The sequence below is a fragment of the Ceratotherium simum genome, chromosome 25, assembly GCF_057802395.1.
Source record: "Ceratotherium simum simum isolate JZ-2026a chromosome 25, ASM5780239v1, whole genome shotgun sequence".
Taxonomy (NCBI): domain Eukaryota; kingdom Metazoa; phylum Chordata; class Mammalia; order Perissodactyla; family Rhinocerotidae; genus Ceratotherium; species Ceratotherium simum.
The window spans coordinates 13,136,690-13,151,410 of record NC_141924.1 but is presented as its reverse complement, the minus strand read 5'-3'; the positions used below and the strand labels follow the sequence as shown (position 1 = coordinate 13,151,410).

Below are 14,721 nucleotides of genomic sequence, written 5' to 3'. Positions count from 1 at the left end.
GCAGGCTCCGGGGGCTCATCAGCATCCCTAAGCCTTACAGCAAAGCTGTGGCCCAGGGGGCAGCCAAGAGAGCCTCGAGGGAAACACCTGCCAGTCCTCAGGTGTCTTTCGGAATGTGGCTCCAGCCAAGCCTGGGAGAAGGGACGGGTCAAGAAGGGGCTTGGAGTTTTTGTGGAAAAGCCCGTCTCCCTCCAGAGATGGGGGCTCGGTGAGGGCAGCACCGTTTCCTTAGTCATTCATTCACCATGTAGCTCTTGAGCTCTCTCTCTGTGCCAAGGCAGACACGGCCCCTGCCCTCCTGGGCCTTACAGTCTTACAGGGGACACAGATCATAAACAAGTCAATGCCAAAAAGAAAAAAGTCCGTGTTAAATTGTCAAAGAAGGAAATAAAAGTGAGTGACGGGCTGGGGGCTGCTTTAGATGGGGTGGTCAGGAAGGTTCCTCAAGAAGGTGACATTCAAGCAGAGACCTGGTGCATCTTGGTCGCCCCAGGGCCCAGCACAGAGCATGTGTTCAATAAAGGCTTGTTATACCAGGAAGTGAGAACAGAAGGGAGATCTTGATGCGTCTCTATTGTCTATCACATATAATCTCCCTTCTCCCCTTCACTCTCTGTTTACTGCAACTAACTTAGTGCAAGTCACCTGCTTGCTGCAACAAGCTCCTCCTTGGGCCTTGCCCCTTCCCAGTAAATCTCACCAGCTCCGGCCGACCCCTGATGCCCTCCATTAGGACCTCAACATCCAGTGATCTCGCTCACTGGCAAAGCCAGGCTCGACTCCCCCTTGCTTACCACCTTTCTGGGCCGCCCTTTTCCTTCGTGCTGACACACATACTGCTCTGGGAGCCATTTCTGTTCCTTTGGGATCCTGTCTCCACTGCCGCCCAGCCTCACCCTCCCCGCCTTCTGCCTTCCCGACACGCTAGACCATTGGCACGGCCTTTTGGGCATCTGGGTTTCTGCACACACCATTCCTTCTATCTGAAGTGTTCTTCCTCTCCTTAGCTTGCTCACCCCTATGCATCCTTCAAAACCCAGTCTTCCCTGGCATCCCCAGTTTCTGCGCTCCCAGAATCCCCTCTGCTTAGATTTCATGTTGTGCCATCCTCAGTGTCTGTTTCCTGGTGTGTCTTCTCTGCTAGACTAGGAGTTCATCGAGAGAAGAGACTGAGCCCTTGACTGTGTCCTACACTCTCACACAGTACCTGGCGAGTGCTCAGGGATGAGCTGTTGAACAGAGATCAACTATCGCCCTTCTCCTTCTCAAGAAAGGTGCTGGGAAGAGCGGGTTCTTCTTCCCTCTGCCACTGCCTGAGTCACAGGCAGGCACCAGCTGCTCACTGGAGAAGTCCCCTGGGCTCTCAGCACCCTGCGTGCATTGCACTCTGCCAGCAAGACAGCTTACCATCTTTCTTTGATTCTAAGGCACATATTTTAAGTTTCAAGGTTTCTGAAATTAGAGTATGTTTTACAATTGATGGATACATTAAATTTGTCCCCTTCCTCCCAAAAGCTCTTTAAGTAGATAGTTCATTTTACAGTTGATGGTGTCTTAGAACTGAGGGAAGATGGAACTGGGAGAACAGAGCCCTTTCTATGCCCAGGAGAAAGGACCAGGACGTTGGCTAGGCCCCCGTGGCTCCCCACAAATCCCACAGCAGTTGACATGCATTTCTTGGCGTTGGGAGCACAGTTAACATCTCTCTACGCTCATTTCTATTTTCAAAGAGTCTGGAGGATATAATTGAGCCTCATTCGAATTCCAGCTCAAATCCTCCATGATCCTAACTGATTGTAAGAGAGACGAGGAATCTCTCTGAATTTGTGGGAGGGTGGTGAGGAGAGGGGGCAACAGGCTGTGTCGAATGTCGGATGAAGCGGAGCCCTTCTGGGAGCTGCCTGTTCCTTAGGATCCCCTGCTGGGACTCACCTGGAGGCTCCTTGAGGCAGAGAGGAGCTTGTTCACCACTGCCTCCCTATGTGTAGCACACAGCTGGCACCCACCATCAACACCTCCACTGAGTATATATTGAATTTTGTTGATTGGAGTTGAATCAATCGATTTTATTCTTTCTCTGCGCTGTCATGGGAAGTTTTGAAGCCAAAGAAACCACCGCAGTCAGATCTGGGTGGGAGCGGAGGAGCGGGACAAAGAAGAGAAGGGGACAGCGCTCTAATCCTCACAGCGACCTTAGGGGCAGACATTATCTTCTCCATTAAGTAGATGGTATGAATGAGGCACAGAGACAGAATTAACTAGCTCAATGTCACACAGCTTATAAGCAAGAAGCCAGAAGCCAAAGATCAAATCTCTTTATCAAGACTAACAAGGCCCCACACGTTTGGGTCCTACCTACTTCTGCCTCGCCCTCCCCACACCAGCCGGCATCACCCCCCCACTACATACGCCTCCACCTCGGTTCTCCAGACATCCCGGCCTCCTCTCTGTTCTCATCTCATTCTCTTCCCCACTGATCTCTGAACTTGCTGCCCTCTGAGCTGGAATGTTCTTTCTTCCTCTCTTCACCCAGTTAACTCCTACTCATCCTTCAGAAATCCATTCACGTCTCACCTCCTCGGGGATGTCTTCTCTGATTAGATACAATCTCAATATTGTAAACACACAGTCCCACGCGACTCCCCTCGAGAGCACTTATCACGGTGGTAATTTATATACACTGGGGAGATTCTTTGAATTAGGGTCTGTCTGTCCCAGTTGGTTCTAAGGACCTTGAAGGCAGTGACCCTGAAGGGAGCTACATCCATCATGACCCCAGTACCTGGCCCTTTGCAGGGGCTCATCAAAGATTTAACAAACAAAATAAATGAGCCAAGGAATTGCCTAATCTGTAGACTAACCTGGAGACTTAAAATGCATATTTCATTTGAATATGGTGTTTTGGCCAAAATACTTATATTCGAGGCTAAAAGGAGCCATTGAATTTTGAATAACTTAAAAAATCTCTTGCATTGTCAGCCCGAGTATATATCTTCTCCCCACGACCTGAAAGTGAACACTCACGGGAAGCTCTCCCGGAGGATCTCGGTGACAGACGCTCTGGATGATGTGGGGGCAGGAAAGTGTGGCCAGGATCTATTTAGGGGACGTTCACTGCTCAGCATGTCCTTCTCAGGCATTTATTTTCTCTCCAAATATTCTTTTTCATTATCTTTCTTTATTATTGTCCCTTGTGTGTCAAACCGCTCTCTCTCTCTGTCTTTTTCTCACCCCTTCCTTCCCTCCCTCTTCTCTCTCTCTGTCCTGTGTGTTGAGTTCATTATCTTTTGGAATGTCTAACAAATGATGCCTTTGCCACCAACGCTCACTGTATATAATTTAAAGAACAATCCTTTGACGATACGAAGGGACCACCACTTCTGAATGTCCACCCTGTGGCAGGCAGGGGTTGTTGGCTCATTCACCAGCAAAGGCGGGCTGATGTCTTGCGTGGTCGTAATTGCTGGGTCTACGACAATGAGCAGAACAGACAAAAATCCTGCCCTCATGGAGCGGACAGTCTAGTGGTGGAGACAGACAACAATTACCATGAGTCTGTTACGTGGCGTGCTGGAAGGTGGTAAGTACTCTGTAAAAGACTACAACAGAGTAAGGAGGACGTGTGGGGGGGGGTAGAGGGTGGGGGATGTTGATGGCAGTTTCAAACAAGGTGGTCGGGGGAAGAAGTCAACAGACATCCATTCCTTTAACCCCTAAACCACCAACCACCCTGTGAGAAGGCTCTTGTACTTCCTGTTTACAGACAGGGAAACTGAGGTCTGCCGAGGTTAAGTAACTTGCCCCAAATCACACAGCTCATAAGGCTGCAGGGCGTGGAGTGAACCCAGGTCTGTGTGGCTGCCAAATTCTCTCAGCTCCCACCCACACCACAAAGCTTCATCTGAAAACTTCCATGACTTACAAGGGACCTAAATGTGCTATTTTCTGAAAAATGCTTGAAAACGTAAAACGGATGGAAAGTTGACATTGAGGACACTTCCAGAATGAAAGGGTGAAACCAAAGAGGCACACGGTGCGTCTGGCCTGAACGTCAGTGTAGCATTCCCTCAGCCTCGTGGGAGTGAGGGGGTTACGGCAGAGCTCTCACCTGCAAGGTGCAGGGCAGCTGGAGGAGGGGTATGTCGGGGAGCCAGGTGGGTCAGAACTCAGGTTTCTTGACATGCTCAGGCTGGGCGCTTGGTAGGGGGGCACTCAGTGGGACACAGACAAGAATAGAATCCAGTGCTAGCAGTGACTGTGAGCACAAGGCCACGGGAGGCCAGGGTCCGTGCATAGAGCCCCCTGGAGGCCTGCAGGGTGGAAACAAGAGGCCTGGATTCCAAGTTCTGGCTCTGCTACTCTCTGCCCATGTGGCCTTGGTGTGTGGTGTCACACCTGTGTGCCTCATTCTGCTCACCTGTAAAGGGAGGCAGGGGCAGGGAGGACAGCGTGAATGGGCTGGGACTTGCCAAGTTGGTTTCTCAGTAAAGGAGTCAGGTTTGCCTTACAAGGTGAGAAGGGTTAGGAATGCGGGGCCTGGCTCTATGGAAAACTGCTGATCAGACTTCAAGACATTGGGGAAAGTTCTCAGGTCCTGGGAATTGAGTGAGGAGGCTTGGTAAAGAATAGAAGGTTCTGGGGAAGCTAAGCAGGGATGGTCCATAATGCCTGCTCTTTGCCCAAAGTATCTAATCTGGTGAATATTAAGATCAAACTGGACTTTGGTATACTTTAAAAACAGAAAAGGGAAGAAAATCAATTGGTTATTGTTTTCCTTCCCTGTAGAGGCTGAATGTACTGACAACTTTTCTTCAGCCAATTAGGAGCTGTGCAACCCCAATGACAGACTCCTTTTGAATTGTCTTATTTTATAATAATGAATTCATGACTCGTTATTATTCTTTTAAAAAAGAAGTTCCAGGAAGAGCAAACAAATCATCCTGACTTCCTTACCCCCTTCTCTCTATCTGGATCACTTGCTTGTCACATGTCCTTACGATGTTTGAATTAGTGTCATTAATGTTAAGAATTTCTGAATCAATCCACTGATAAACATTTTATGCACCTACTGTATGCAAAGTATCTAGAGAGTCAAAAGATCGTGGAAATTATGGGGCCGCACGTACACAGTGAAGGCCCGTTAGTAACTTCCATACTCAGTCACCCACACTTAAAGGGAAGAGTGTTCAGGAAAGGCAGTTGGATTTCCTAAAATACAAGACACATACTTTCCTTCTGCAGAACAAGAGAGCCACGTGCACCCAGCATGGAGCACTCGCCACTTCGCAGGCCAAGCAAACGCTATGCGGTTATGAACTTGGAAAAGACAGTTCAGGCAAATCCAGACGCTTCTTGCCCAAAGAGAGCAGGGACGTAGAACGGATGGCAGAGCCACCGTGAGCAAGCAGCCTGCGGAGGGAAGACAGGAGAAGCTATGGATGGAGAGGAGCTCAGAAATTCAGCAGAGGGAATTTAACAGCCTGGACAGAGAGAGAGGTTTCTGCTCTGCGTCCTAGCAAGGAAAGGGGTTGAGAGAAAGAGAGAGACAAGACCGTGGAGGGCGCGCTTCTGCCACAGACCACGTTGTACTGCTCTGGCTCCTCCTCTGCAGCGCTGGAAATCCTCTGGGGGAGATGTGGAGCCCGGACAGAGGGGAGGAAGGCGCAGGAGAGAATAAACACAAAGAGTGAGTTTCTTGCTGCCCCTGGAGACAATGATTCCTTTTGGTGACAACAGAGGTTAATATCCTGAGCAGCAAGCCACCGCGTGGCTCAGAGACGCCTCGCTTGGAACAAGCTGTTTTAGCGTCCTGTGGTAGATTTTATTGAACTCTTCCCTGAAAGGGCCAATTCATCTCTCCATTTGGAGGCTCTTAATGCAGCTTTCCTGAAAAGTTCAAGAACTTCTATCACCCTCCACCTGCCTGTATCCATGTGCAGACGGCCCCCCGCCCCCTCAAATCCTACTAAGGACTCCAGTCTGCTAGAGGTTTCAAGTTCACACACAGAGACACTGCTGTTATTTACTCTGCAAGGGAAAAAAATACAGGCTGGGGTTGCCTCTTGATTCATCTCCCCCTCCTGCTGTCTACCCCTAACAGGTGGTCCTATGCCTCCTCATTCTTCAGCAGATTAATTCATTTCAAAAGGAGCAACAGAGCAAGGGAATATTTTCTGATTCTTATTTTCATCAAGAAGTGAACGAAAAAAATCATCTCAGGAGATAAAAAGCCCCAATGAAAACCAGAGAGCAAAAGAGATCCAAAGCAGACAGGGTCATTTTTCATCCGGAGTCATTAGCAGTGTCTTGGGGAGAAGATTTGAAATCTGCTCACAACTTCTTGGGTAGGGACAGGAAATGCAATAAGGAGGTGATGGGGACGATCTTTTTTGAAAGTCCAATTTCTCACAAAAAACATAGGTGGGGGAGCCTGAAGCACTGACAAGTTGGTTTCCATAATTTGACCCTATTCTGAATGCTCAAGAAAGCACGCACAAGAATGCCCCACAAGAACCATGTAAGCCAACCTTCAGAAACATGTGCAGTTATAATCTTTGGAAATCAGTGCAGTCTTTGAAAATAAGTGGCTTAAAATCTTCACACCACTTCCTAAGTGGCCAAGGCCCAAATTCCTAAGGGGGTCCCAGGTCTGCAAAGCCCTATACGGACAGAGGCTTTGGAAATAAAAGGCCAGGTTGAACTGGGCCCTGAGCACCCACCCTTCCTGCCTGGGCCTTGGCTACAAGTGGAAAAAGAATAGCAATCCTGAAGGGAGCCTGGCCCAGCCTTCCTCTTATTGCCTGGAGGCCCTATGCTGGCAGAAGGGGGCAAACCCACAACTCCTACCTCCTGTGCACGTTACCCAATCCTTGGGAAGTGTTTCGATTCCAACCTTTTTAGGGATGATTCGGGGGTGGGGGGTGCAGCTTAGAGAGAAAGTTAAAGGGGGTGGGCAGCCCGTTTGGGGATGTGGACGCCAAACAATTGGAATTTTAATGAAAAGACTTAAGCCTTTCAATGCACAAGTGATCCAAAGCTACCTCTAGTCCTCTTGCCTTTTGGGAATTATAAAAATGTTTAAAAGACTACAGTATTAAGAATTTGCAAATAAAATCCTGATAAGAAAGTATATTTATATCAACTCACCGATTAGGTATATTTATCCTAAAATAATGTCTTATATTTTCTCTAATCTGTTGGCTGCATATCTCCATCCATGTAACTAAAATCCAAGAAAGGCAAATTGCTACCGAGATCATTTCCCTAAAGCAACCTTCATTCACTTTGCTTTTCTTCTTTTTTGGAATAAAAGTCTGTCATAAGTGTTTAATTAAATGGAAGTCATTCCACTGTTGATGACTAGCTACTTGAAAGGCTCTTCATTTTTTTAAGGAGGGTGTGTTGAAAACAGTTCCTATTAATTTCCCAATATTGATTCTCTGGCTGGGTAAGAGCATATAGTATTCAGCATAGGGCTCCTCTGCAGACTATGTTCAGGGCAGTGGTTTGGATTGAGAAAGGGCACCAAATGCAGTATGCGTCAAACAGACCATCGCTCAATGAAGTCACTTAGCTATTCAAAACATGTTCAGCCATCATTCAACCGTTTGCACTAAGAATGTTCAGAGTGGGGCACAGAATTGGTGCTTTTTCCCAGATATAACCATTTCCCAAAGAGAAGCTTTTGCTCACTTTGGGTTAGACCCTGGGGCCACATCAGTTTCTCTCTCTCCCATCCGTTTCCCTCTCTTGTCCCCCATCTCCTGGCTTCAACTCTCTGCATCACCATCCCGTGTCAAGCTTAACAAACAATCCTGCAGTCCCCGGTTCTTGACGCTGCCTCAAACAGCCTCCGGTATTGGTTCACATCGGAAGCAAAGCACATAAGCATTTCTCTCCACACAGAAACATGTATCTCTCTATGCACGTCTTTCTATGGGTGGCTGTAGCTTGTACACACAGACATGTATTGCCATTCAAATGCAGTCCCTCGTATTAAAGTCTGTTGCTAAACGCAGGTTGTATGACCTGCAAGAGTTTTTTTCTGTGCTTATTAATGTGTCTCAGAAGCACATGCCTCCATCCATACCCTGCTTTCCCAGCCTTTACGCCTTGGGAACCTCTTTGCCTACAGCACATGCACAGGCACGCATGTCCCAATGACCCCGCAAGATCAAGGCAGACAGCTGACACCCCTGCCCCACTGCACCCCTGTTCCCCCCTCAACCTCCCCATGCCCTCGCTTCCCTCCCGGCCTCCCTGTACAAGGTCTGATTCTTGAGCCGGCTGCAGTGCTGACTCCACTCGCTTCTGGATAACACACATGTCACTCTGTATGGAAGTGAATTGGTTCTCAGCCTAACCCACCAGTGAATCGCTGTTTATTAGAACTTGGGCTTGTTTTCTGTGACAGACGTATGTATTTTTAGACTTTGTAAACGTTAAAACACACACATACACACACGCAGCCAGTCGCCTCGAACGATACGTGTGGTTCACAGACATTACGAAATGCTCTTGAACTCAGCTTGAGATCCTGGAATAATTAGGATTTACCAAATAAGGATTCTTAGAAACAACAGTTTTTTGTTTTTTGTTTTTTTAAAAGGAGATTTGCAGATGATGCTGTGTCAGAGACTTTCGGGAAGTAAGAGAAGGAGGCGGGGGAAAGAAAGAGAATTTTTGAATTCTTCATTATGAAAAGAGGAGCAGGGTTGAGAGAGGCAAATATTTTGTCCCCTCATAGATGGTAATGTACATCAAATGGCAAATCCTAATGATTCCGAAGCAGGCAGAACACATTTGACTTTTAAAGACAATCTCTTGTTGTTTTCATCACATCATAGATTATTCCAATGAAGAGGTTTGGGGGAAGGGGGGTGGTGGAGGCTTGAGAGTTGAGTATGGTTTGGGCTTATTGATTTTCTTTCCTCTGAAACTAACCCAACCAACCTTGATTGTGGTGGAAGGAGTGAAGTAAGAAAATGGTGGAATGTAAAGGGGACTTATCTGGAGGAGGGTGGGGAGGGGGAGTGAGAAGGGGAGGGGTGGGGTGGAGAGGGGGAGGAGATGGGAAATCAAATACCTTCTAGGCAGCAGGTTCTCCATAATCCAGAATGGGTCATAACTTCCTCGTTCTTTTTGCTGGTTTCATTCTCACTGACACTTTTGGTCTTGCAAACCCCTCTGGAGTAGAGCCAATAGTCGGTTCCCACAGCTATGGTCATCAGACTGAAGGCAGCGAAAGCACCAACGGTGGTTAAAAGCATTTGAACACCTCGATCAAACAGCCCCATAATTCTTCATTATATAAACACCCAACCGACTTCTGGTTCTCGGGAGAGTGTGTGAGGGTGCGAGTACTAAAGCAAAAAAATAAAAATAATTCCACTACTAATATAATGGATATATGTGTGAATAGAGAATATGGAGAGATATAAAAACAGGGAGGTAAGAAAGCTCACGGAAAAGAGTGTAAATTATAAAGATCACACGGGAAGAGAGGCTTGCCTTTTGAGATCAGAAACTGTTCCAGTTGCAGGGATTTTTCTTAAAAAAAAAAAAAAGGAAAAAAATAAAAAGACACCCCCCACCCCCCCAAGTGAGATGCCTTAATCTCTTTTCCTAAAATTCTGGTCTCCAGTTTCCATATGTGATAGCTATTTTGGAGATGGCTTCCACAGTGAACCAGGGAACAGCCGCATTCTCAACACAATCTCTCATGGTCGGGACCTAGACAGTTAGAGATTGTAACAGCCGAGATGCAACCTCCGGTCTTCGTTCTCGGCTCTGCGGCCTGCGCCATGAAAATCCTTTGCTTCGCCAGTTCTCTTCCTTGGGGGGTCTCGGGCGCTTTCGTTTCAGACCAGACTTCCCAGTATTCTGTAAGCCCTTGATCTCAGCTGAACAGGTGCGGGGGTCTCGCCTTCCATGGTTTGCCCCGGCGCGGCGGCAGCAGCAGGGCGGGCAGGCGCGGCGGCGGCGGCAGGACGAGCAGCGGCGGTTATTGTTGTTGGTGGCGGGGGTAGTGTTGGCGAAGTGGGGGAGGGAGGGGGTTTCTCCCGGAGAATCGAGGCGGGTTTCCCTCCCCCTATCTGCAAAGCTCCTGGAAACAAGGGAGCCGGCGTCTTGCTGCAGGATGTGCCGCCCGCCTGCCCCCCCACTCCCCGCCGGCTCGGCCCCGGCGGAGGCGCTCCCACCTACTGCATTACCGGGTGGTGCTGAACTGGACAGCTCCCCGCGCCGCCCGCTCCGCGCGCTCCCCGGCTCCCAGGGCGGCCCGCCAGGAGCGGGGCGCGGGCCGGAGTCCTCCCTCCCCTCGGGGGGCAGCAGGGCCAGGCAGAGGGGGGCTGTCTTTCCTCTTTTTACCCCTCTCCCCAATCCTAAAATGAGCGCTCTCCTCGGCTCCCGGAGCTTAGAGGAAGGCGTAGCTAGAGATAGCTCGCTCCCTCTCCCTCTCCCTCTCTCTCTCTCCCTGACTCTCTCTCCCCATCCCTCCCCCCTTGGTGTTTCTTCCAGCTCAGCCTCCTTCTCATTCCATCTCTACGTGCCCAGAGCTTCAAATACAAGCATCCCATCACAATCAGACGGGCACAAAACTTCAGCCAGCCTTTTCTCTGCCTGGAAGCCGTGAAAATATAACCTGGATGGGTAATTACCAACGCCGTGTCTACGTGTATTTTAAATCATCTTTCACTTTGCTGTGCGGGGGAATTTGTTTTATTTTACTGGCACAGCTCCTTTTGGTATTTCCTCTCTCGTCTCTGTCTCTTTGTCTCTCTCTGGCTAACAGAGTGTGCAGCGCACTGTGTGTCTCTCTGTAGTTTTCCGTGAAACTCTGACTCTTGCTCCTGCAAGCAGACATTTTGGAAAGATTATTCATGGAAAAGGGTGCGAAAGGGTGACTGGTGGCTGGGGCTTGGGCGATGAATTTCATCTCAAGGAGAAGAATGTTTGCAGGGGAAGTGGGTGAAATGTGAATCCTTCTAAGTTTCCATGTCATTCATAAACTGGATGGGAAGAGATAAAAATCTCCCTGCTGTGAACACTCAACCACATCATAACCCTCCCTTCTTCCTCAGCAGAATCGTTATCCTGGGTTAGTTACAGTGTCATCTCTTGTTTACATATGTGCAACTTTTCCTTAACGTGACCCCTGGAAAAAGAAGCCCATCAGATTCCTGCTGATACTGATTACATTTTTCTCTGATCAGTTTCATAGTTAAGTGAGTGAGAGCACATGAGGCATGATGTAGGGGCACTGTTATTGATTTTGGGAGGAGGATGCTAGAGAGAGGTGTGAGTCTGATGGGTTAGTTGGGAGTTAGAGATATTTTAATTTAATAACTCAAGTATTCCATATTTTCTTCTTTCTCCCTTCATTTTTGTCTTGAGATCATTTGCTTGACAATTTCTCAGTGATCTGGTGATTATTGAAGAGTATATACAAGATGACTGAATTAAAAATAGACTTCTTTGGTGTTGCCGAAATTTCTCCCTTAGCTCAGAGTTGGTCTGCAGGTACGGTCAATGCTTTCTTTTTGATGTGGAAAAACTACCTGTTTCTCTACTTTGTATAAAACTTCTTTCTCTCGCTCTCTGAGAAGGGAAGGACTCCTATGAGGGGCGGTTGCCCTTCTCCTGGCAACTGGGAGAGGGTCCTAGTGTCCAGAGAACAGAACCAAGATTTCAGCAACCTCTGCTGAGGTAACGTTAGGCTACAGCAAGAGCTGAGTTTGCAGACTGAGAATCTCTCCAGTTTTGTTTCTTGTCCTGTGAGGATGGGGGTGGGAATTGGGATGGGGGAGGGGCAGATCTGATGATCCCACTCAGCAGGGAAGCTTCCGAGCTTAGCCAGTGGTTCAGATGGGTGATTTTCTTGGCTCCTGTCCTCGAGGAAAAGTGAGGAGCAGGCAGGAAGCCTCTTAGATGGGCTAGGCCCTTTGAGGGGAGTGGAGAGAGGCTGTGGGTGTAGCCACAGGAGCCTGAGAAGCTTGCTCTCCCTCACTCTTGCCCCCTTGACTGCCTTTGACCTGTCCAAAAAGTCCCTTCAGACTGGAGATGGAGCCTTCCTTCTCGTCCCCCACCCCTTTCAGAACAACCCCTGAATCTTTTGCTCATATAGAATCAGTAACATAGGATCAGAAGCTTCTGTCTGTCCACAGAAGCTGCTATCATCTTAGCCACTGACAGCGGCTGCGGCTTTAGCCGCATTTGATTAATCTTCTGGCTAGATAATCATTGAGAAAAGGAGAGGAGGGAGGGGGAACGTAACAGCTTCAGGCTGCCAGCAGAGAGAGAACAGAAACATTGGGAGACAGAACAGGCCTGGGGGCACAGCTTGACTCTGCTACTTAGTAACTGCATGACTCCAAACAAGTTGAATTCCTAGAGCCTCTGTTTCGCCGTATGTGAAACGGGCACATCGGTACCTGCCTCCTCCTTTCTGAAGTTGTTCTCAGCTACTCCCTTCCTTTTACCGCTGCCACCCTGCACAGGCCTCTGTCATCCTGTGTGTGGGCACGTGTCATCTCTCATTGACTTGTGAGCCCTTTGAAGTCAATAGCTGTGTCTTGTTCATCATTATGTCTTTGGGTCCTAGTGCAGGGCTTGATACATAGGAGATGCTTGATATGCAATGGCTGAGTGATTATAGTGAGGATTAAATGGTGTAAGAGATGTGAAGTGCCTGACACATAGTAGGCACACAATAAATGTGGCTTTCCCCTCATTTCTCCTCCCCCCTTTGGTGTCCAGATTGGTCTCCAGCTTCTTCTTCCATTGAACTCATGTACCACTCCCCTTCCCCCTTCCCAAGCTGGCTCTACTCCTTATGTCCCTTCTGCGGATCAGGCAAGGCTACCTGGAAAGAGCTGGCTTGGTGCAAGCCCCATTAGATGGTTTAGATCCACGAGGATGCATACTTAGCAGCTGCTGAATGGATGCTCTTTGGGGAGCAGCTTTGTGTGCCCGTGGTTGGTTGCGTGGTAAGGGCTTAGAGGAAATTAGCTGAAATGCCACAGGCCTATTTTGAGCTCCTTCTTTGATGGAGTGGAAATAACGTGGGATTTGGGTGCAGCAAACTTGGCCTTGAAGCACAAGGCTGCCATTTCCCCATTGTTTGACCTTGGGCAGTCACTTAACCTCTCTGGAAATCTCCCTTCGTCTGTCAAGGAGGACCGCAGGTAGAAGCCTGACAGTGTGGTTGTCAGTGTTACGTGTTAAAAGCAATGACAACAGCTAATGTGCCAGGCACTGATCTAAGCTGAATCCCACAACAATCCTAGGAGGTTGGTACTATCATTATTCCCATTTTATAGATGAGGAAACCAAGTCACATAATGACTTAAGTATCTAGCCTAAGGTTGCCCAGTTAGTGAGTGGCAGAGCGGGGAACGTAGTCCAGCAGCCGAGCTTAAGAGCCTCTATCTTAACCTCTGTGCCTTGACTCAAGATAAGAGCTTTCTGAATACGGGTATACACCAAGGCTTGTTACTTCTCATCCACAGATTTGGCAAGCATTTGGGGAGTAACTTCTAGGTGCCAGGCATTTTCACACAGATTCTCACACAATCCTACAAATGCATGTTCCTATCTTATCCTTTAGGTGAGTAAACAGAGGCTTGGAGAGGTCATATATCATGTCCCAAAGTCATATGTCAAGCTGAGTGGCACAGAAGAGATTTGAACATTTTGCACTGCTTCAAGTTCTGCTAGCTCCAAGTCCCACAGTTCATTCATTTGTTCATCTGTTCATTCAACACATCAACCACCTACTACGTGTCAGATACCATGTCAGTTCCTGGAGATGTCGAGCAGGACAGACATGGTCCTTTCCTCCAAGCAGACATGTAAGGAATAGCCACACAGAGGTGAGGAGAGTGTCAGGTGAGGGAAGCCGTGGGGCCATGGAGCAGGGAGACCAAACCCAAGCTAGGGGCTGAGGGACATCTTCCCAGACAACAGGACATTTAAAGTGAGATGCTGGAATGAGAAGGAGTCAGCAGGGGAGCTGAGAAGAGGAAGAGCAATCCAAGCTGAGGGAACAGCGTATGCAAAGGTTCAGAAGTGTGCACACACGGGAAAAGATGATTGGCTGGTTTTAGGGAAAATGTGCTGTGTGTGGCTGATCTGAAGACAATGGTGGGAAATGTTTTAGGCTAAGAGCCTGGAGGCCGTGGACAGGAGACAGGAGGTTGAAGCGTGAGAAGCAACTGGAGGAGGCTGGTGGAATAGGGATTGTGAGACCAAACCTGAGGTAGGGAGACAGTAAGGCAGCTACCACTGGGCTCCAAGCAGGAGGTGACGGTGGCCTGGACCAGCGCGCGACAATGCGGATGGAAAGCAGTGGAGGTATTTGGGGGGTAGTGGGGAGGAAATTGATGAATATTGACGTACATTTCTGAGATGGGCCACTCTGAGAAAGAAGCAGGTTAGCATGTGGGGGGGTGCGGGGAGCGGGGGTGACGGAGAATTCTGCTTTGGTCGTGAACACAGTTTTGCTGCATTTTACTGTGTCTTCACTCCCTGCTCGCATTCTATCTCTTCTCAGCATGTTGATACACTAATTAGGAATGCAAATAATTCACTCAATGACGTTCTAGCCCCACTAGGATGTAAGCCTCATGAAGGCAGGGATTTTGGTCTGCTTTGTTCACATTGTATTTCCAACGCTTAGAACAGTGCCTAGCACATAGTAGGTGCTCTATAAAACCAATTTAC

At 48.4% G+C, this 14,721-nt stretch overlaps 1 protein-coding gene across 1 annotated transcript in view; it reads right to left on the bottom strand.

Moving 5' to 3' along the window:
- CACNG2 (calcium voltage-gated channel auxiliary subunit gamma 2) overlaps positions 1-9,296 on the bottom strand; it is a 111,218-nt gene extending 101,922 nt beyond the window's left edge. Inside the window, exon 1 of the mRNA XM_004418099.3 lies at positions 9,086-9,296. Coding sequence (XP_004418156.1) covers positions 9,086-9,296 — 211 coding nt within the window. The remainder of the gene's footprint in view (positions 1-9,085) is intronic.
- Positions 9,297-14,721: the final 5,425 nt, after the last annotated feature.